The 23,057-nt window shown below is 59.7% G+C and overlaps 1 protein-coding gene across 18 annotated transcripts in view; it reads right to left on the reverse strand.

The window, feature by feature from the left end:
* Positions 1-21,950, reverse strand: part of SCRIB (scribble planar cell polarity protein) — a 221,537-nt gene extending 199,587 nt beyond the window's left edge. For 4 of the 18 annotated variants that reach the window (XM_073543284.1, XM_073543282.1, XM_073543277.1 and 1 more), the window contains exon 1: positions 21,528-21,946. In XM_073543284.1, the coding sequence (XP_073399385.1) occupies positions 21,528-21,686 (159 nt within the window). In that variant the 5' untranslated portion in view covers positions 21,687-21,946. Of the gene's footprint in view, positions 1-21,527 lie in introns of all 18 variants that reach the window. The other 14 variants (XM_073543288.1, XM_073543291.1, XM_073543286.1 and 11 more) reach the window with 10 other exon arrangements.
* Positions 21,951-23,057: the final 1,107 nt, after the last annotated feature.

Below are 23,057 nucleotides of genomic sequence, written 5' to 3' on the forward strand. Positions count from 1 at the left end.
TCAAACCTTTCTTATTTTCAAGTCGGCAGGTGGTCTTTGGAGGGGATTTCAACAACGTCACGAGACCCTGTGATAGAGGAGGTTCTGGGGACCGGCTGACTTATGATTGCGTCGCGCTAAATAGGATAGTAAGTGAGGCACGCCTAGTGGATGTCCACATCCGGCACAACACAGGCAGCACGGGATTCACCTTTTTGAGAGGTAGTCAGTGCAGGTCTAGGATAGATAGGTTTTATTTGAAGGAGGAAGCCGTCTCCTCGCCGTTGTCGGTTGTGGAGGTGGAGTTCTCCGACCACTGTTTGATTATGTTTTCTCTGAACGTTACAGAGACTCCTAGGATGGGAAGAGGTTATTGGAAGCTGAATTCATCACTCCTTGAGGAAGAAGCTGTAAGACGGTCTTTTGAGGATTTTCTTCAGAGCCAGGTACCGCTGCTGGGCCTAAGTAACACTAAGTCAGAGTGGTGGGAGATGTTCAAACATCGGGTGGCGAAATTCTTCCGGCAACTCTCGAACCTCAGAAGCCTGAACAGGGATCGCCTGTATCAGAGCCTGAGGAGGAGACTCGAGCATCTTGTCTCGACTGGAGGTAGCTGCGAGGAGATCTCCGGTGTGAAGTCCTTGCTGAAGAGGTGTCAGTACGATAGGCACGCATCTTTGGTTTTTGAGAGGGACTACGGGAAGTACTACTCGCCCGACCCTTACAGAAGCTGCAAGATGTCAGTGAATAGTAAGATAGTGACTGGGCTGATGGACAGTACGGGATCCTTGAAGAGGTCCAGATCAGGGATCTTGGAGGTCGTCAGTTCATACTACTCACACCTCTTGGGAAGGAGGGAACTGGATCGTGACAGGATGTCGGCTTTCCTGGCTGAAGCTGTTCCGGAGCCAGGGGCTGACCTCTCGCTGGACGTTTTGGCAGAAGCGATCAAAGAAGAGGAAGTGAGACTGGCGATCGATGGGCTCAGGCCCAAAAAATCACCAGGTCCGGACGGCTTAACATCCGAGTTCTTTAGGACCTTTAGGGACTCCTTGGTTCCCCTCTTGACTCAGGTGTTTAATGAGTGTCTCTCCTCGGGCACCCTGCCGAGATCATTAAGGAAGTCAGCTTTGATCATTTTGTCAAAGGGTAAGGATCCGTCACGCATTGAGAATTGGCGTCTCATAGCACTTCTCAATGTGGACAGGAAGGTTTTGGCTAAGATACTTTTCAACAGGCTGGTGAAGTTTGCGCCGCGGCTGCTTTCAGAGGCTCAGAACTGTTGCGTTCCTGGCCGTAGCACTTTCAGTGCTGTTCTGGGTGTCCGAGAGGCCGTGGAGCAAGGCAGGGCGGGCCTTTGGAAGGGGTTCCTGCTGACCCTGGATCAGGCAAAGGCTTTTGACCGGGTTGACCACGAGTACCTCTGGTCCACTCTTTTGAGGTACGGTCTGCCTGGGGGGTTTGTGGACTGGCTTAAGACCTTATACGCTGGGGCTGAGACTTTCCCTCTGGTAAATGGGTGGATTGGACAACCTTTCGGGGTAGGATCTGGTGTCCGTCAGGGCTGCCCTCTTAGCCCATTGCTGTACGCGTTTGCGATCGATCCCTTCCTCAGAAGGATCGAGTGTGGACCGTTGGCGGGGGTGGGGATGGGCGGGGTGGCGCCAGAGGCTATCCTGAGGGTAGTGGCCTACGCGGACGATGTCACCGTTTTTGTTTCTTCGCGAGAGGAGGCGATGGTGGTGATGTCAGAAGTGGAGAGCTACTCGGAGGCTTCCGGGTCCAAGGTCAACCAGGACAAGTGTGAGAGTCTCTGGCTGGGAGGCGGGGATCCCGGGTTTGATCTTCCGGACACCCTCCCCGAACCCCAAGAACACGCCACAGTCCTAGGCATCGAATTTGGTCAGGGTGATTACCCCACGAAAAACTGGGAAGGCAGAATCAAAGGTGTCGCTCAAAAAGTGGACCAATGGAAGGGTTGGTCTTTGACCCTGAGGGAAAGGGTTGGCCTGTGCAAAGCTTTCATGCTCCCCTTACTAATCTACCTGGGCAGCGTCTGTGTCTTGCCAGAGCCTCTCTGGACTCGGGTCTACAGTCTGTTCTTTCAGATGTTATGGGGGAATAGACTGAACCTAGTCAAGCGGGAGGTCACTTACCGCACGAGGAGACTAGGGGGGTTGAATATGGTGAACCCCGTGGTGTTCCTAGTGAATACCTTTTTGAAGGTCAACGTGGCAAACCTCTGGAAAGAGAGGGCTCCTCCGTGGGTATTCTCCTGCAAGGGATGGTTTCAGCCTTTCTTCCAGGAATGGGAGACAGGGGGAAGATTGAAGGATCTTCGCACACCGCATGGGCATCTCCCGGCTTATGTTACCCCGGTTCTCAAGATGATGCGCCGGTGGGGTCTGGGAATGTGGGAGGTGAGGTCCCTCCCGAGGAAACTCCTCGACATGCGGGTCTTGCTTTCGCATTTTCAGAGTCCATTGGTCCTCAAGGACTGCCCAAGTCGGGATCTAGAGGTTGGGTTGAGTTTGTTAAATTCTAATAGGATCCCCAAGAAGTACTGGGACTTGACTTGGCGCTGCTTCCAAGGTAAGTTGTATGTGAGGGACAATCTGAAGTACAGGAGCTCCGAGGACAGGAATTGCCCCCGTGAGGCTTGTGCTAACATGCTGGAAAGCATGGAGCACTTCCTGCTTCATTGTCCCTTTAATACAGAGGTGTACAACAGGGTGGGAGCTTCCATTGGTTGGCCGCGGCTGGCTACTCTGTCCTATGCCGAGTGGGCCTATGGAGCGTTCGGAGACCTCGGGAGAAGGACAGAGTCACTTTATTTATAGTCAGCGCAGTGGTCAGGTACTTCACGTGGAACGCACGAGTTTTAGTTTCGACGCAGAGTAAAATCCTCCGTGTAGACGAAGTTTATAGCAGCATCCTAGGTGCCCTAGTGAAGGTCCGTTCTCTGGAGTATGAAAGACTGGGTGCCTGGAGGGCGGCCCATCTCTGGAGGGGTTTCTCCTTCGGGGTGCCTTAGTCCGTTAGTACTCCTATATCCTGGTGGTGGGCTGATGCCTTTTCACTCGAGTTTTGTTTTGAATTTCAGTCTCCTGATTAGAAGGTTTGCAAGCATCGAACTTGAGCCTTAAGTGGTGAGTACGTAGGTTATGTTCTGTAACGTTGGTTTATGTATATATTGTATATAGTGTATTGTATATATTGTATATATTGTGTATAATAGAGGGTCTTAGTTAGGTTGGGTGGGGGGATTGGGGGGATGGGGGGTTTTCAACAGCGGTGATAAGAGACTGATCTGGCCTGGTCCAGGCCCCGCCTGGGGACTTTGGGGCCTGATCCTAGCTCGGAGAAATCCTGAACTTTGTGGCCAGAGCTGGATCAGGGGTGGTGGGATAGATAGAGTAGATGTGTGTTTTATATATAGTGTTAAAAAAAAAAAAAAAAAGGGAAAAAAAAAAAAAAATAAATAAATAAAAGGAAAAATATATAAATATTGTTAATTTTCTATACTATGTTTGTAATTAGGTTTGTCGTAAGTGTGAATGTGGCGGTGTAAGGGGGAGGCTGTGAGGTAAGGCAGTGGGACCAGAGGGTATTAGGTGTGTCTTGTACAATATTCGGACTGGTGTCATATGTTTATATTGTATATAGTGTATATAGTATTGTATATAGGACGGTGTAAATGTAGTTCATGGGGTGTATATAATAGTGTGAATGGAGCTGGGTCGGGGGTTTTACATGATTTTATTTATTTATTATTTTAAGGGGGTACTGGTGTAATTATTGTAATTTTGTTCCTTTTTTGTTTTTTTTAGTTTTTAATTTCTTGTTTCTTTAATTTAATTTTCTTTTCCCGTTTTGTAGGTCGAGAATTTCCCTTATTGTTTCCATTTCTTGTTTATTTCTTTGTGTTTGTGTCTGATTTTGTCATATTGTTTCTGATTGGAGTTTTTGTTCTATGTTTGTTCTGTTGTGTTCTATTTTGTAACGTCGTGAAGGATTTTATAATAATAAAAAAGACCTACAATCTATTACTCCCCGTTATCAGCCATTACTGGGGGAGGAGACTGTAGGACAGGAGACTACAATCTATTACTCCCCGTTATCAGCCATTACTGGAGGAGGAGACTGTAGGACAGGAGACCACAATCTATTACTCCCCGTTATCAGCCATTACTGGGGGAGGAGACTGTAGGACAGGAGACCACAATCTATTACTCCCTGTTATCAGCCATTACTGGGGAAGGAGACTGTAGGACAGGAGACTACAATCTATTACTCCCCGTTATCAGCCATTACTGGGGGAGGAGACTGTAGGACAGGAGACTGCAATCTATTACTCCCCATTATCAGCCATTACTGGGGGAGGAGACTGTAGGACAGGAGACTACAATCTATTACTCCCCGTTATCAGCCATTACTGGGGAGGAGACTGTAGGACAGGAGACTACAATCTATTACTTCCCGTTATCAGCCATTACTGGAGGAGGAGACTGTAGGACAGGAGACCACAATCTATTACTCCCCATTATCAGCCATTACTGGGGGAGGAGACTGTAGGACAGGAGACTACAATCTATTACTCCCCGTTATCAGCCATTACTGGGGGAGGAGACTGTAGGACAGGAGACTACAATCTATTACTCCCCGTTATCAGCCATTACTGGGGAGGAGACTGTAGGACAGGAGACTACAATCTATTACTTCCCGTTATCAGCCATTACTGGAGGAGGAGACTGTAGGACAGGAGACCACAATCTATTACTCCCCATTATCAGCCATTACTGGGGGAGGAGACTGTAGGACAGGAGACCACAATCTATTACTCCCCGTTATCAGCCATTACTGGGGGAGGAGACTGTAGAACAGGAGACTACAATCTAATACTCCCCGTTATCAGCCATTACTGGGGAGGAGACTGTAGGACAGGAGACTACAATCTATTACTCCCCGTTATCAGCCATTACTGGAGGAGGAGACTGTAGGACAGGAGACTACAATCTATTACTCCCCGTTATCAGCCATTACTGGGGAGGAGACTGTAGGACAGGAGACTACAATCTATTACTCCCTGTTATCAGCCATTACTGGGGGGAGGAGACTGTAGGACAGGAGACTACAATCTATTACTCCCCGTTATCAGCCATTACTGGGGAGGAGACTGTAGGACAGGAGACTACAATCTATTACTCCCTGTTATCAGCCATTACTGGGGGAGGAGACTGTAGGACAGGAGACTACAATCTATTACTTCCTGTTATCAGCCATTACTGGAGGAGGAGACTGTAGGACAGGAGACTACAATCTATTACTCCCTGTTATCAGCCATTACTGGGGGAGGAGACTGTAGGACAGGAGACCACAATCTATTACTCCCCATTATCAGCCATTACTGGGGGAGGAGACTGTAGGACAGGAGACTACAATCTATTACTCCCCGTTATCAGCCATTACTGGGGAGGAGACTGTAGGACAGGAGACTACAATCTATTACTCCCCGTTATCAGCCATTACTGGAGGAGGAGACTGTAGGACAGGAGACTACAATCTATTACTCCCCGTTATCAGCCATTACTGGGGAGGAGACTGTAGGACAGGAGACTACAATCTATTACTCCCTGTTATCAGCCATTACGGGGGGGGGGGGGAACTGTAGGACAGGAGAGTACAATCTATTACTCCCCGTTATCAGCCATTACTGGGGAGGAGACTGTAGGACAGGAGACTACAATCTATTACTCCCTGTTATCAGCCATTACGGGGGGGAGACTGTAGGACAGGAGACTACAATCTATTACTCCCTGTTATCAGCCATTACTGGGGGAGGAGACTGTAGGACAGGAGACTACAATCTATTACTTCCTGTTATCAGCCATTACTGGGGGAGGAGACTGTAGGACAGGAGACTACAATCTATTACTCCCCGTTATCAGCCATTACTGGGGGAGGAGACTGTAGGACAGGAGACTACAATCTATTACTCCCCGTTATCAGCCATTACTGGAGGAGGAGACTGTAGGACAGGAGACCACAATCTATTACTCCCCATTATCAGCCATTACTGTGGGAGGAGACTGTAGGACAGGAGACCACAATCTATTACTCCCCATTATCAGCCATTACTGGAGGAGGAGACTGTAGGACAGGAGACCACAATCTATTACTCCCCGTTATCAGCCATTACTGGGGGAGGAGACTGTAGGACAGGAGACTACAATCTAGTACTCCCCGTTATCAGCCATTACTGGGGGAGGAGACTGTAGGACAGGAGACTACAATCTATTACTCCCCGTTACCAGCCATTACTGGGGGAGGAGACTGTAGGACGGGAGACTACAATCTATTACTTCCCGTTATCAGCCATTACTGGGGGTCTCCTCCCCCAGTAATGGCTGATAACGGGGAGTAATGGATTGTAGTCTCCTCCTCCTGTAATGGCCGATAACAGGGAGTACTAGATTGTAGTCTCCTGTCCTACAGTCTCCTCCCCCAGTAATGGCTGATAACGGGAAGTAATAGATTGTAGTCTCCTGTCCTACAGTCTCCTCCTCCAGTAATGGCTGATAACGGGGAGTAATAGATTGTAGTCTCCTGTCCTACAGTCTCCTCCCCCAGTAATGGCTGATAACGGGGAGTAATAGATTGTAGTCTCCTGTCCTACAGTCTCCTCCCCCAGTAATGGCTGATAACAGGGAGTAATAGATTGTAGTCTCCTGTCCTACAGTCTCCTCCCCCAGTAATGGCTGATAACGGGGAGTAATAGATTGTAGTCTCCTGTCCTACAGTCTCCTCCCCAGTAATGGCTGATAACGGGGAGTAATAGATTGTAGTTTCCTGTCCTACAGTCTCCTCCCCCAGTAATGGCTGATAACGGGGAGTAATAGATTGTAGTCTCCTGTCCTACAGTCTCCTCCCCCAGTAATGGCTGATAACAGGGAGTAATAGATTGTAGACTCCTGTCCTACAGTCTCCTCCCCAGTAATGGCTGATAACGGGGAGTAATAGATTGTAGTTTCCTGTCCTACAGTCTCCTCCTCCAGTAATGGCTGATAACGGCGAGTAATAGATTGTAGTCTCCTGTCCTACAGTCTCCTCCCCCAGTAATGGCTGATAACAGGGAGTAATAGATTGTAGACTCCTGTCCTACAGTCTCCTCCCCCAGTAATGGCTGATAACGGGGAGTAATAGATTGTAGACTCCTGTCCTACAGTCTCCTCCCCAGTAATGGCTGATAACGGGGAGTAATAGATTGTAGTTTCCTGTCCTACAGTCTCCTCCTCCAGTAATGGCTGATAACGGCGAGTAATAGATTGTAGTCTCCTGTCCTACAGTCTCCTCCCCCAGTAATGGCTGATAACAGGGAGTAATAGATTGTAGACTCCTGTCCTACAGTCTCCTCCCCCAGTAATGGCTGATAACGGGGAGTAATAGATTGTAGTCTCCTGTCCTACAGTCTCCTCCTCCAGTAATGGCTGATAACGGCGAGTAATAGATTGTAGTCTCCTGTCCTACAGTCTCCTCCCCCAGTAATGGCTGATAACGGCGAGTAATAGATTGTAGTCTCCTGTCCTACAGTCTCCTCCCCAGTAATGGCTGATAACGGGGAGTAATAGATTGTAGTCTCCTGTCCTACAGTCTCCTCCCCAGTAATGGCTGATAACGGGGAGTAATAGATTGTAGTCTCCTGTCCTACAGTCTCCTCCCCCAGTAATGGCCGATAACGGGGAGTAATAGATTGTAGTCTCCTGTCCTACAGTCTCCTCCTCCAGTAATGGCTGATAACGGGGAGTAATAGATTGTAGTCTCCTGTTCTACAGTCTCCTCCCCCAGTAATGGCTGATAACGGGGAGTAATAGCTTGTGAGGCCGGTGGTAGTGCGGGGTCTGTGCAGGACGGAGATGCTGCAGCTGGAGGATGTGAATTCCAAGAATGCAGATCGGCCTCTTCCTCATTCCACGATTCCGGACGTTTCCTTCCCATTCCCTGGAGTCAAATCCAATAACAAACGTCCCGAGGCCGTCACGGTCACACGGACATAATGCGACTACAGACAAACCGGGAAAAAGGCAAAACAGACGCCGTAAACTTATAAATATAAAATGTGCGGCAAAATCAGCTAAAGCCTGTTTCACACTTCCGTTTTTTCAAATCCGTCAAAATCCGTTGTTTTCCGTAAAAAAACGGATCCGCCATTTTTTGCAGGATCCGTTTTTTTTGTCCCATAGACTTCCATTACGGTTACCGCGGATCCGTCAAAAAAACGGATCCGTTTTTAAAAAACCGGATCCGTTTGCATCAGTTTCCGTCAAAAAACCGGAAACGGATCCGTTTGGCGGACACAAAAACGGAAGTGTGAAACAGGCCTAAGAAGAAACGGCCAATCACACTGAAGAAACAACGATGGCGGCGGGCGCCACCTGTCGGGGCCGAAGCACGGCGGCGGGCGCCACCTGTCGGGGCCGAAGCACGGCGGCGGGCGCCACCTGTCGGGGCCGAAGCACGGCGGCGGGCGCCACCTCTCATCAGTGCAGCCAGATTGCGGGCGCCACTTATGCAGACGAGGTAGGCAGGGGTTAATAATCAAGCTCGCAGAACAAAGGCCACTTGTGAGACATCGCCAGAATCCGCTGCCAACAAGACAACTTCTACACCATGTCACCCATCACACCCAGATACCGGCAACCCAACCCCCCGGTTACACCCCGCAGAGAGCACCGGAGAACAAGTTCATCCCGCACGACCGACCCTTCTGTTATCATACAGGGTGAACCGCCATCATCCTCCGCGAGTCTCAGCACCAGACAGACAAGCGAGCACAAGGTGGATGCCACAGAGGGAAGACTGTTCACGCAACACCACCCTGAAAGCAAACAGGACACCCTGAGCCCACACAGGCCGGCCGCATTAAAGGGCTCAGGACGGACCCTCTCAGGGGCACAGCAGGGCAGCAGTGTGGTGGGCAGGACGGACCCTTCTCAGGGGCACAGCAGGGCAGCAGTGTGGTGGGCAGGACGGACCCTCTCAGGGGCACAGCAGGGCAGCAGTGTGGTGGGCAGGACGGACCCTTCTCAGGGGCACAGCAGGGCAGCAGTGTTGTGGGCAGGATGGACCCTCTCAGGGGCACAGCAGGGCAGCAGTGTGGAGGGCAGGACGGAACCTCTCAGGGGCACAGCAGGGCAGCAGTGTGGTGGGCAGGATGGACCCTCTCAGGGGCACAGCAGGGCAGCAGTGTGGAGGGCAGGACGGACCCTCTCAGGGGCACAGCAGGGCAGCAGTGTTGTGGGCAGGACGGACCCTCTCAGGGGCACAGCAGGGCAGCAGTGTGGAGGGCAAGACGGACCCTCTCAGGGGCACAGCAGGGCAGCAGTGTGAAGGGCAAGACGGAACCTCTCAGGGGCACAGCAGGGCAGCAGTGTTGTGGGCAGGATGGACCCTCTCAGGGGCACAGCAGGGCAGCAGTGTGGAGGGCAGGACGGACCCTCTCAGGGGCACAGCAGGGCAGCAGTGTTGTGGACAGGATGGACCCTCTCAGGGGCACAGCAGGGCAGCAGTGTGGAGGGCAAGACGGACCCTCTCAGGGGCACAGCAGGGCAGCAGTGTGAAGGGCAAGACGGAACCTCTCAGGGGCACAGCAGGGCAGCAGTGTTGTGGGCAGGATGGACCCTCTCAGGGGCACAGCAGGGCAGCAGTGTGGAGGGCAGGACGGACCCTCTCAGGGGCACAGCAGGGCAGCAGTGTTGTGGACAGGATGGACCCTCTCAGGGGCACAGCAGGGCAGCAGTGTGGAGGGCAAGACGGACCCTCTCAGGGGCACAGCAGGGCAGCAGTGTGAAGGGCAAGACGGAACCTCTCAGGGGCACAGCAGGGCAGCAGTGTGGTGGGCAGGATGGACCCTCTCAGGGGCACAGCAGGGCAGCAGTGTGGAGGGCAGGACGGACCCTCTCAGGGGCACAGCAGGGCAGCAGTGTTGTGGACAGGATGGACCCTCTCAGGGGCACAGCAGGGCAGCAGTGTGGAGGGCAGGACGGACCCTCTCAGGGGCACAGCAGGGCAGCAGTGTTGTGGACAGGACGGACCCTCTCAGGGGCACAGCAGGGCAGCAGTGTGGTGGGCAAGACGGAACCTCTCAGGGGCACAGCAGGGCAGCAGTGTTGTGGTGAGGACGGACCCTCTCAGGGGCACAGCAGGGCAGCAGTGTGGTGGGCAGGACGGACCCTCTCAGGGGCACAGCAGGGCAGCAGTGTGGTGGGCAGGACGGACCCTTCTCAGGGGCACAGCAGGCCAGCAGTGTGGTGGGCAGGACGGACCCTCTCAGGGGCACAGCAGGGCAGCAGTGTGGTGGGCAGGACGGACCCTTCTCAGGGGCACAGCAGGGCAGCAGTGTTGTGGGCAGGATGGACCCTCTCAGGGGCACAGCAGGGCAGCAGTGTGGAGGGCAGGACGGAACCTCTCAGGGGCACAGCAGGGCAGCAGTGTGGTGGGCAGGACGGACCCTCCTCAGGGGCACAGCAGGGCAGCAGTGTTGTGGGCAGGATGGACCCTCTCAGGGGCACAGCAGGGCAGCAGTGTGGAGGGCAAGACGGAACCTCTCAGGGGCACAGCAGGGCAGCAGTGTTGTGGGCAGGATGGACCCTCTCAGGGGCACAGCAGGGCAGCAGTGTGGAGGGCAGGACGGACCCTCTCAGGGGCACAGCAGGGCAGCAGTGTGGAGGGCAAGACGGAACCTCTCAGGGGCACAGCAGGGCAGCAGTGTGGTGGGCAGGACGGACCCTCTCAGGGGCACAGCAGGGCAGCAGTGTTGTGGGCAGGATGGACCCTCTCAGGGGCACAGCAGGGCAGCAGTGTGGAGGGCAGGACGGAACCTCTCAGGGGCACAGCAGGGCAGCAGTGTGGTGGGCAGGACGGACCCTCCTCAGGGGCACAGCAGGGCAGCAGTGTTGTGGGCAGGATGGACCCTCTCAGGGGCACAGCAGGGCAGCAGTGTGGAGGGCAGGACGGAACCTCTCAGGGGCACAGCAGGGCAGCAGTGTGGTGGGCAGGACGGACCCTCCTCAGGGGCACAGCAGGGCAGCAGTGTTGTGGGCAGGATGGACCCTCTCCGGGGCACAGCAGGGCAGCAGTGTGGAGGGCAAGACGGAACCTCTCAGGGGCACAGCAGGGCAGCAGTGTTGTGGGCAGGATGGACCCTCTCGGGGGCACAGAAGGGCAGCAGTGTTGTGGTTAGGACGGACCCTCTCAGGGGCACAGCAGGGCAGCAGTGTGGTGGGCAGGACGGACCCTTCTCAGGGGCACAGCAGGGCAGCAGTGTTGTGGGCAGGATGGACCCTCTCAGGGGCACAGCAGGGCAGCAGTGTTGTGGGCAGGATGGACCCTCTCAGGGGCACAGCAGGGCAGCAGTGTGGAGGGCAGGACGGAACCTCTCAGGGGCACAGCAGGGCAGCAGTGTGGAGGGCAGGACGGAACCTCTCAGGGGCACAGCAGGGCAGCAGTGTGGAGGGCAGGACGGACCCTCTCAGGGGCACAGCAGGGCAGCAGTGTGGTGGGCAGGACGGACCCTTCTCAGGGGCACAGCAGGGCAGCAGTGTGGTGGGCAGGATGGACCCTCTCAGGGGCACAGCAGGGCAGCAGTGTGGAGGGCAGGACGGAACCCCTCAGGGGCACAGCAGGGCAGCAGTGTGGTGGGCAGGATGGACCCTCTCAGGGGCACAGCAGGGCAGCAGTGTGGTGGGCAGGATGGACCCTCTCAGGGGCACAGCAGGGCAGCAGTGTGGTGGGCAGGATGGACCCTCTCAGGGGCACAGCAGGGCAGCAGTGTGGAGGGCAAGACGGAACCTCTCAGGGGCACAGCAGGGCAGCAGTGTGTTGGGCAGGACGGACCCTCTCAGGGGCACAGCAGGGCAGCAGTGTGGTGGGCAGGACGGACCCTTCTCAGGGGCACAGCAGGGCAGCAGTGTTGTGGGCAGGATGGACCCTCTCAGGGGCACAGCAGGGCAGCAGTGTGGAGGGCAGGACGGAACCTCTCAGGGGCACAGCAGGGCAGCAGTGTGGTGGGCAGGATGGACCCTCTCAGGGGCACAGCAGGGCAGCAGTGTGGAGGGCAAGACGGAACCTCTCAGGGGCACAGCAGGGCAGCAGTGTGGTGGGCAGGATGGACCCTCTCAGGGGCACAGCAGGGCAGCAGTGTGGAGGGCAAGACGGACCCTCTCAGGGGCACAGCAGGGCAGCAGTGTTGTGGACAGGATGGACCCTCTCAGGGGCACAGCAGGGCAGCAGTGTTGTGGTGAGGACGGACCCTCTCAGGGGCACAGCAGGGCAGCAGTGTGGTGGGCAAGACGGAACCTCTCAGGGGCACAGCAGGGCAGCAGTGTGGAGGGCAAGACGGAACCTCTCAGGGGCACAGCAGGGCAGCAGTGTGGAGGGCAGGACGGACCCTCTCAGGGGCACAGCAGGGCAGCAGTGTTGTGGACAGGATGGACCCTCTCAGGGGCACAGCAGGGCAGCAGTGTTGTGGTGAGGACGGACCCTCTCAGGGGCACAGCAGGGCAGCAGTGTTGTGGACAGGACGGACCCTCTCAGGGGCACAGCAGGGCAGCAGTGTTGTGGACAGGACGGACCCTTCTCAGGGGCACAGCAGGGAAGCAGTGTGGTGGGCAGGACGGACCCTCTCAAGGGCACAGCAGGGCAGCAGTTTGGTGGGCAGGACGGACCCTTCTCAGGGGCACAGCAGGGCAGCAGTGTGGTGGGCAGGACGGACCCTCTCAGGGGCACAGCAGGGCAGCAGTGTGGTGGGCAGGACGGACCCTTCTCAGGAGCACAGCAGGGCAGCAGTGTTGTGGGCAGGATGGACCCTCTCAGGGGCACAGCAGGGCAGCAGTGTGGAGGGCAGGACGGAACCTCTCAGGGGCACAGCAGGGCAGCAGTGTGGTGGGCAGGACGGACCCTCCTCAGGGGCACAGCAGGGCAGCAGTGTTGTGGGCAGGATGGACCCTCTCAGGGGCACAGCAGGGCAGCAGTGTGGAGGGCAAGACGGAACCTCTCAGGGGCACAGCAGGGCAGCAGTGTTGTGGGCAGGATGGACCCTCTCGGGGGCACAGAAGGGCAGCAGTGTTGTGGTTAGGACGGACCCTCTCAGGGGCACAGCAGGGCAGCAGTGTGGTGGGCAGGACGGACCCTTCTCAGGGGCAGAGCAGGGCAGCAGTGTTGTGGGCAGGATGGACCCTCTCAGGGGCACAGCAGGGCAGCAGTGTTGTGGGCAGGATGGACCCTCTCAGGGGCACAGCAGGGCAGCAGTGTGGAGGGCAGGACGGAACCTCTCAGGGGCACAGCAGGGCAGCAGTGTGGAGGGCAGGACGGAACCTCTCAGGGGCACAGCAGGGCAGCAGTGTGGAGGGCAGGACGGACCCTCTCAGGGGCACAGCAGGGCAGCAGTGTGGTGGGCAGGACGGACCCTTCTCAGGGGCACAGCAGGGCAGCAGTGTGGTGGGCAGGATGGACCCTCTCAGGGGCACAGCAGGGCAGCAGTGTGGAGGGCAGGACGGAACCTCTCAGGGGCACAGCAGGGCAGCAGTGTGGTGGGCAGGATGGACCCTCTCAGGGGCACAGCAGGGCAGCAGTGTGGTGGGCAGGATGGACCCTCTCAGGGGCACAGCAGGGCAGCAGTGTGGAGGGCAAGACGGAACCTCTCAGGGGCACAGCAGGGCAGCAGTGTGTTGGGCAGGACGGACCCTCTCAGGGGCACAGCAGGGCAGCAGTGTGGTGGGCAGGACGGACCCTTCTCAGGGGCACAGCAGGGCAGCAGTGTTGTGGGCAGGATGGACCCTCTCAGGGGCACAGCAGGGCAGCAGTGTGGAGGGCAGGACGGAACCTCTCAGGGGCACAGCAGGGCAGCAGTGTGGTGGGCAGGATGGACCCTCTCAGGGGCACAGCAGGGCAGCAGTGTGGAGGGCAAGACGGAACCTCTCAGGGGCACAGCAGGGCAGCAGTGTGGTGGGCAGGATGGACCCTCTCAGGGGCACAGCAGGGCAGCAGTGTGGAGGGCAGGACGGACCCTCTCAGGGGCACAGCAGGGCAGCAGTGTTGTGGACAGGATGGACCCTCTCAGGGGCACAGCAGGGCAGCAGTGTTGTGGTGAGGACGGACCCTCTCAGGGGCACAGCAGGGCAGCAGTGTGGTGGGCAAGACGGAACCTCTCAGGGGCACAGCAGGGCAGCAGTGTGGAGGGCAAGACGGAACCTCTCAGGGGCACAGCAGGGCAGCAGTGTGGAGGGCAGGACGGACCCTCTCAGGGGCACGGCAGGGCAGCAGTGTTGTGGACAGGATGGACCCTCTCAGGGGCACAGCAGGGCAGCAGTGTTGTGGTGAGGACGGACCCTCTCAGGGGCACAGCAGGGCAGCAGTGTTGTGGACAGGACGGACCCTCTCAGGGGCACAGCAGGGCAGCAGTGTTGTGGACAGGACGGACCCTTCTCAGGGGCACAGCAGGGCAGCAGTGTTGTGGGCAGGATGGACCCTCTCAGGGGCACAGCAGGGCAGCAGTGTGGTGGACAGGACGGACCCTTCTCAGGGGCACAGCAGGGCAGCAGTGTTGTGGGCAGGACGGACCCTCTCAGAGGCACAGCAGGGCAGCAGTGTTGTGGGCAGGATGGACCCTTCTCAGGGGCACAGCAGGGCAGCAGTTTGGTGGGTAGGACGGACCCTTCTCAGGGGCACAGCAGGGCAGCAGTGTTGTGGTCAGGACGGACCCTCTCAGGGGCACAGCAGGGCAGCAGTGTTGTGGGCAGGACGGACCCTCTCAGGGGCACAGCAGGGCAGCAGTGTTGTGGTCAGGACGGACCCTCTCCGGGGCACAGCAGGGCAGCAGGGTTGTGGTCAGGACGGACCCTCTCAGGGGAACAGCAGGGCAGCAGTGTTGTGGTGAGGACGGACCCTCTCAGGGGCACAGCAGGGCAGCAGTGTTGTGGTGAGGACGGACCCTCTCAGGGGCACAGCAGGGCAGCAGTGTGGTGGGCAAGACGGAACCTCTCAGGGGCACAGCAGGGCAGCAGTGTGGAGGGCAAGACGGAACCTCTCAGGGGCACAGCAGGGCAGCAGTGTGGAGGGCAGGACGGACCCTCTCAGGGGCACAGCAGGGCAGCAGTGTTGTGGACAGGATGGACCCTCTCAGGGGCACAGCAGGGCAGCAGTGTTGTGGTGAGGACGGACCCTCTCAGGGGCACAGCAGGGCAGCAGTGTTGTGGACAGGATGGACCCTCTCAGGGGCACAGCAGGGCAGCAGTGTTGTGGACAGGATGGACCCTCTCAGGGGCACAGCAGGGCAGCAGTGTTGTGGACAGGACGGACCCTTCTCAGGGGCACAGCAGGGCAGCAGTGTGGTGGGCAGGACGGACCCTCTCAAGGGCACAGCAGGGCAGCAGTTTGGTGGGCAGGACGGACCCTTCTCAGGGGCACAGCAGGGCAGCAGTGTGGTGGGCAGGACGGACCCTCTCAGGGGCACAGCAGGGCAGCAGTGTGGTGGGCAGGACGGACCCTTCTCAGGGGCACAGCAGGGCAGCAGTGTTGTGGGCAGGATGGACCCTCTCAGGGGCACAGCAGGGCAGCAGTGTGGAGGGCAGGACGGAAGCTCTCAGGGGCACAGCAGGGCAGCAGTGTGGTGGGCAGGACGGACCCTCCTCAGGGGCACAGCAGGGCAGCAGTGTTGTGGGCAGGATGGAACCTCTCAGGGGCACAGCAGGGCAGCAGTGTGGAGGGCAAGACGGAACCTCTCAGGGGCACAGCAGGGCAGCAGTGTTGTGGGCAGGATGGACCCTCTCGGGGGCACAGAAGGGCAGCAGTGTTGTGGTTAGGACGGACCCTCTCAGGGGCAGTGTGGTGGGCAGGACGGACCCTTCTCAGGGGCACAGCAGGGCAGCAGTGTTGTGGGCAGGATGGACCCTCTCAGGGGCACAGCAGGGCAGCAGTGTTGTGGGCAGGATGGACCCTCTCAGGGGCACAGCAGGGCAGCAGTGTGGAGGGCAGGACGGAACCTCTCAGGGGCACAGCAGGGCAGCAGTGTGGAGGGCAGGACGGAACCTCTCAGGGGCACAGCAGGGCAGCAGTGTGGAGGGCAGGACGGACCCTCTCAGGGGCAAAGCAGGGCAGCAGTGTTGTGGGCAGGATGGACCCTCTCAGGGGCACAGCAGGGCAGCAGTGTTGTGGTTAGGACGGACCCTCTCAGGGGCACAGCAGGGCAGCAGTGTGGAGGGCAGGACGGACCCTCTCAGGGGCACAGCAGGGCAGCGGTGTTGTGGGCAGGATGGACCCTCTCAGGGGCACAGCAGGGCAGCAGTGTTGTGGGCAGGATGGACCCTCTCAGGGGCACAGCAGGGCAGCAGTGTTGTGGTTAGGACGGACCCTCTGAGGGGCACAGCAGGGCAGCAGTGTTGTGGTTAGGACGGACCCTCTCAGGGGCACAGCAGGGCAGCAGTGTTGTGGTTAGGACGGACCCTCTCAGGGGCACAGCAGGGCAGCAGTGTTGTGGTCAGGACGGACCCTCTCAGGGGCACAGCAGGGCAGCAGTGTTGTGGGCAGGACGGACCCTCTCAGGGGCACAGCAGGGCAGCAGTGTTGTGGGCAGGACGGACTCTCTCAGGGGCACAGCAGGGCAGCAGTGTTGTGGGCAGGACGGCCCCTCTCAGGGGCACAGCAGGGCAGCAGTGTTGTGGGCAGGACGGCCCCTCTCAGGGGCACAGCAGGGCAGCATTGTGGGCAGGACGGACCCTCTCAGGGGCACAGCAGGGCAGCAGTGTTGTGGGCAGGACGGACCCTCTCAGGGGCACAGCAGGGCAGCAGTGTCGTGGTCAGGACGGACCCTCTCCGGGGCACATCAGGGCAGCAGTGTTGTGGGCAGGATGGACCCTCTCAAGGGAACAGCAGGGCAGCAGTGTTGTGGTCAGGACGGACCCTCTCAGGGGCACAGCAGTGCAGCAGGGTTGTGGTCAGGACGGACCCTCTCAGGGGCACAGCAGGGCAGCAGTGTTGTGGTCAGGACGGACCCTCTCAGGGGCACAGCAGGGCAGCAGGGTTGTGGTCAGGACGGACCCTCTCAGGGGCACAGCAGGGCAGCAGTGTTGTGGGCAGGACGGACCCTCTCAGGGGCACAGCAGGGCAGCAGTGTTGTGGTCAGGACGGACCCTCTCAGGGGCACAGCAGGGCAGCAGTGTTGTGGGCAGGACGGACCCTCTCTGGGGCACAGCAGGGCAGCAGTGTTGTGGTCAGGACGGACCCTCTCCGGGGCACATCAGGGCAGCAGTGTTGTGGGCAGGATGGACCCTCTCAAGGGAACAGCAGGGCAGCAGTGTTGTGGTCAGGACGGACCCTCTCAGGGGCACAGCAGGGCAGCAGGGTTGTGGTCAGGACGGACCCTCTCAGGGGCACAGCAGGGCAGCAGTGTTGTGGGCAGGACGGACCCTCTCAGGGGCACAGCAGGGCAGCAGTGTTGTGGTCAGGACGGACCCTCTCAGGGGCACAGCAGGGCAGCAGTGTTGTGGGCAGGACGGACCCTCTCAGGGACACAGCAGGGCAGCAGTGTTGTGGGCAGGACGGACCCTCTCAGGGGCACAGCAGGGCAGCAGTGTGGTGGGCAGGACGGACCCTCTCAGGGGCACAGCAGGGCAGCAGTGTTGTGGGCAGGACGGACCCTCTCAGGGGCACAGCAGGGCAGCAGTGTTGTGGGCAGGGCGGACCCTTCTCAGGGGCACAGCAGGGCAGCAGTGTTGTGGGCAGGATGGACCCTCTCAGGGGCACAGCAGGGCAGCAGTGTCGTGGGCAGGACGGACCCTCTCAAGGGAACAGCAGGGCAGCAGTGTTGTGGGCAGAGTTTTTGCATCAGTCAGGAACGACAATTATCTCATGAAAGTTTTTACAAGCAGACACCAGAGATCAGAACGGCGGTGGCAGTGGCCTGGCCTGTCCGACCAGTGACGGGAGCATCTCCCCATTAATCATTGCAATTACCAGGGCAGTGCCAGCCACAGACCCGGGGGTAGAACCAGCAACACAGCAAGCAGCGGACATCTGATCAGTGAGGCCAATCCACCACCACGCACCTCCCTCCTTCTATTCTCTGCCTCCCTCTACCCGGCCTCCCCTCTTCTCTCTCCTTGCTCTGTCCCCGGCCTCCTATTCTCTGCCTCCCCTTCTCCCCGGCCTCCCTCCTATTCTCTGCCTCCTTTCTCCCCGGCCTCCCTCCTATTCTCTGCCTCCTTTCTCCCCGGCCTCCCTCCTATTCTCTGCCTCCTTTCTCCCCGGCCTCCCTCCTATTCTCTGCCTCCTTTCTCCCCGGCCTCCCTCCTATTCTCTGCCTCCTTTCTCCCCGGCCCCCCTCCTATTCTCTGCCTCCCTTCTCCTCGGCGTCCCTCCTATTCTCTGCCTCCTTTCTCCCCGGCCTCCCTCCTATTCTCTGCCTCCTTTCTCCCCGGCCTCCCTCCTATTCTCTGCCTCCCCTCTCCCCAGCCTCCCTCCTATTCTCTGCCTCCCTCCTATTCTCTGCCTCCCTTCTCCCCGGCCTCCCTCCTATTCCCTGCCTCCCTTCTCCTCGGCCTCCCTCCTCCCCGACCTCCCTCCTATTCCCTGCCTCCCTTCTCCCCGGCTTCCCTCCTATTCCCTGCCTCCCTTCTCCCCGGCCTCCCCTCTTCTCTCTGCCTCCCTTCTCCCCGGCCTCCCCTCTTCTCTCTGCCTCCCTTCTCCCCGGCCTTCCCTCTTCTCTCTGCCTCCCTTCTCCCCGGCCTCCCCTCTTCTCTTTCTGGCCTCCCTTCTTCTCTCTGCCTCCCTTCTCCCCGGCCTCCCCTCTTCTCTCTGCCTCCCTTCTCTCCGGCCTCCCCTCTTCTCTCTGCGCCTCTCTCTCCCCGGCCTCCCCTCTTCTCTCTGCCTCTCTCTCCCTGGCCTCCCCTCTTCTCTCTGCTTCTCTCTCCCTGGCCTCCCCTCTTCTCTCTGCCTCTCTCTCCCTGGCCTCCCCTCTTCTCTCTGCCTCTCTCTCCCCGGCCTCCCCTCTTCTCTCTGCCTCTCTCTCCCCGGCCTCCCCTCTTCTCTCTGCCTCTCTCTCCCCGGCCTCCCCTCTTCTCTCTGCCTCTCTCTCCCCGGCCTCCCCTCTTCTCTCTGCCTCTCTCCCTGGCCTCCCCTCTTCTCCCTGCCTCCCCTTTCTCCAGCCTCCCTCCTATTCCCTGCCTCCCTTCTCCCCGGCCTCCCCTCTTCTCTCTGCCTCCCTTCTCCCCGGCCTCCCCTCTTCTCTCTCTGGCCTCCCTTCTCCCCGGCCTCCCCTCTTCTCTCTCTGGCCTCCCTTCTCCCCGGCCTCCCCTCTTCTCTCTCTGGCCTCCCTTCTCCCCGGCCTCCCCGCTTCTCTCTCCGGCCTCCATTCTCCCCGGCCTCCCCGCTTCTCTCTCCGGCCTCCATTCTCCCCGGCCTCCCCTCTTCTCTCTCCGGCCTCCATTCTCCCCGGCCTCCCCTCTTCTCTCTCCGGCCTCCATTCTCCCCGGCCTCCCCTCTTCTCTCTGCGCCTCTCTCCCCCGCCTCCCCTCTTCTCTCTGCCTCTCTCTCCCCGGCCTCCCCTCTTCTCTCTGCCTCCCTTCTCCCCGGCCTCCCCTCTTCTCTCTGCCTCCCCCCTATTCCCTGCCTCCCTTCTCCCCGGCCTCCCCTTTTCTCTCTGCCTCCCTCCTCCCCGGCCTCCCCTCTTCTCTCGGCCTCCCTTCTCCCCGGCCTCCCCTCTTCTCTTGGCCTCCCTTCTATTCCCTGCCTCCCTTCTTCCCCGGCCTCCCTCCTATTCCCTGCCTCCCTTCTCCCCGACTTCCCTCCTATTCCCTCTGCCTCCCTTCTCCCCGGCTTCACTTCTATTCCCTGCCTCCCTTCTCCCCGGCCTCCCCTCTTCTCTCTGCCTCCCTTCTCCCCGGCCCCCCCTCTTCTCTCTGCCTCTCTTCTCCCCGGCCTCCCCTCTTCTCTCTGCCTCTCTTCTCCCCGGCCTCCCCTCTTCTCTCTGCCTCTCTTCTCCCCGGCCTCCCCTCTTCTCTCTGCCTCTCTTCTCCCCGGCCTCCCCTCTTCTCTCTGCCTCTCTTCTCCCCGGCCTCCCCTCTTCTCTCTGCCTCTCTTCTCCCCGGCCTCCCCTCTTCTCTCTGCCTCTCTCTCCCCGGCCTCCCCTCTTCTCTCTGCCTCTCTTTCCCTGGCCTCCCTACTCTCTGCCTCTCTCTCCCCGGCCTCCCCTCTTCTCTCTGCCTTTCTCTCTGCCTCTCTCTCCCCGGCCTCCCCTCTTCTCCCCGGCCTCCCCTCTTCTCTCGGCCTCTCTCCTTTCCTCTCCCCGGCCTCCCCTCTTCTCTCTGCCTCTCTCTCCCCTGCCTCCCCTCCTCTCTCCCCGGCCTCCCCTCTTCCTCCCCCTTCCTTCTCTCCAGCCTCCCCTCTTCTCTCTGCCTCTCTCTCCCCGGCCTCCCCTCTTCTCTCTGCCTCCCTTCTCCTCTCTCCGGCCTCCCTCTTCTCCCCGGCCTCCCCTCCTCTCTGCCTCCCTCCTCTCCGGCCTCCCCTCTTCTCCCCGGCCTCCCCTCTTCTCTCTGCCTCTCTCTCCCCTGCCTCCCCCTTCCTTCTCCCCGGCCTCCCCTCTTCCTCCCCCTTCCTTCTCCCCGGCCTCCCCTCTTCTCTCTGCCTCCCTTCTCCTCTCCCCGGCCTCCCCTCTTCTCCCCGGCCTCCCCTCTTCTCCCCGGCCTCCCCTCTTCTCCCCGGCCTCCCCGGCCTCCCCTCTTCTCTCTGCCTCCCTTCTCCCCGGCCTCCCCTCTTCTCTCTGCCTCCCCTCTTCTCTCTGCCTCTCTCTCCCCGGCCTCCCCTCTTCTCTCTGCCTCTCTCTCCCCTGCCTCCCCCTTCCTTCTCCCCGGCCTCCCCTCTTCCTCCCCCTTCCTTCTCCCCGGCCTCCCCTCTTCTCTCTGCCTCCCTTCTCCTCTCCCCGGCCTCCCCTCTTCTCCCCGGCCTCCCCTCTTCTCCCCGGCCTCCCCTCTTCTCTCCGGCCTCCCCTCTTCTCCCCGGCCTCCCCTCTTCTCTCTGCCTCCCTTCTCCCCGGCCTCCCCTCTTCTCTCTGCCTCCCTTCTCCCCGGCCTCCCCTCTTCTCTCTGCCTCCCTTCTCCCCGGCCTCCCCCTTCCTTCTCCCCGGCCTCCCCTCTTCCTCCCCCTTCCTTCTCCCCGGCCTCCCCTCTTCCTCCCCCTTCCTTCTCCCCGGCCTCCCCTCTTCTCTCTGCCTCCCTTCTCCTCTCCCCGGCCTCCCCTCTTCTCCCCGGCCTCCCCTCTTCTCCCCGGCCTCCCCTCTTCTCTCCGGCCTCCCCTCTTCTCCCCGGCCTCCCCTCTTCTCCCCGGCCTCCCCTCTTCTCTCTGCCTCCCCTCTTCTCCCCGGCCTCCCCTCTTCTCTCTGCCTCCCCTCTTCTCCCCGGCCTCCCCTCTTCTCCCCGGCCTCCCCTCTTCTCCCCGGCCTCCCTTCTCTCCGGCCTCCCCTCTTCTCTCCGGCCTCCCTTCTCCTCTCCCCGGCCTCTCACCTTGGGCAGCTCCCGCAGCTGGTTGGAGTCCAGGAGCAGCTCCTCCAGGCTGCGGCTGTAGCGGTAGATGTCGTCGGGCACGGCGTGCAGGGAGCAGTGCCGCTTGTCCACAGACTCCACATGGCGGTTACAGCGCCACAGCGGGATGCACTTCAGCATGGCCGCCGCCCGCGGGTCACTGCCCGGTGCTCACAAACAGCTCCCAGCCCGCGGGTCACTGCACTCTGCCAAGGGACGCGGCCGCCGCCACCGCCGAGCCTGCCGGGAGCTGTAGGACAGACGACCGGGATCCTGGAGAAGACTACATTTCCCATCATGCCTCTGTACGCATGCGCAGCGCACTCTGCCGAATCTATGCACGTAAGCTATACACTGAGGCACCCAACACAACGCGTAAGGAAAGCCGGGAGTTGTAGTATTGAGCCAACAACGCAAAAATAAAATGCCCCCTTTGTAAACTACTACTCCCGGCATGCCGCTGCAGACATTTTCATGAGCAATCGGAAGTATAAAGGGAGTTTTATATTAAGGACTACAATTCCCCGTAAACCTAGCGCCCTGCCGTAGTGCATGCTGGGAGAGTGCTATATGTGTTTTTGTCTGTCCGTTGTGCTGTCTGTTTCTTCTGCAGACTACATAACCCGGCATGCCTCACACCTACATCCGGGCACTGCCCCGGATTATGGCCCGCCCCTTACAGCATCTACAGGGGAATTCTACTAGCACAGTTTCCTGAGAGCACAACATGAGAACAAGCAAGGAAAGTGCCACGGCCGGGAGCGGGCGCCACCAGAAGGGCCACAGCCGGGAGCGGGCGCCACCAGAAGGGCCACAGCCGGGAGCGGGCGCCACCAGAAGGGCCACAGCCGGGAGCTAGCGCCACCAGAAGGGCCTCACAGCCGGGAGCGGGCGCCACCAGAGGGGCCACAGCCGGAAGCGGGCGCCACCAGAGGGGCCTCACAGCCGGGAGCGGGCGCCACCAGAGGAGCCACAGCCGGGAGCGGGCGCCACCAGAGGAGCCACAGCCGGGAGCGGGCGCCACCAGAGGGGCCTCACAGCCGGGAGCGGGCGCCACCAGAAGGGCCACAGCCGGAAGCGGGCGCCACCAGAGGAGCCTCACAGCCGGGAGCGGGCGCCACCAGAGGGGCCTCACAGCCGGGAGCGGGCGCCACCAGAGGAGCCACAGCCGGGAGCGGGCGCCACCAGAGGAGCCACAGCCGGGAGCGGGCGCCACCAGAGGGGCCTCACAGCCGGGAGCGGGCGCCACCAGAGGAGCCTCACAGCCGGGAGCGGGCGCCACCAGAGGGGCCTCACAGCCGGGAGCGGGCGCCACCAGAGGAGCCACAGCCGGGAGCGGGCGCCACCAGAGGGGCCTCACAGCCGGGAGCGGGCGCCACCAGAGGGGCCTCACAGCCGGGAGCGGGCGCCACCAGAGGGGCCTCACAGCCGGGAGCGGGCGCCACCAGAGGGGCCTCACAGCCGGGAGCGGGCGCCACCAGAAGGGCCACAGCCGGAAGCGGGCGCCACCAG

The sequence above is a fragment of the Dendrobates tinctorius genome, unplaced genomic scaffold, assembly GCF_039654945.1.
Source record: "Dendrobates tinctorius isolate UK_male_01 unplaced genomic scaffold, ASM3965494v1 ptg000130l, whole genome shotgun sequence".
Lineage (NCBI taxonomy): Eukaryota > Metazoa > Chordata > Amphibia > Anura > Dendrobatidae > Dendrobates > Dendrobates tinctorius.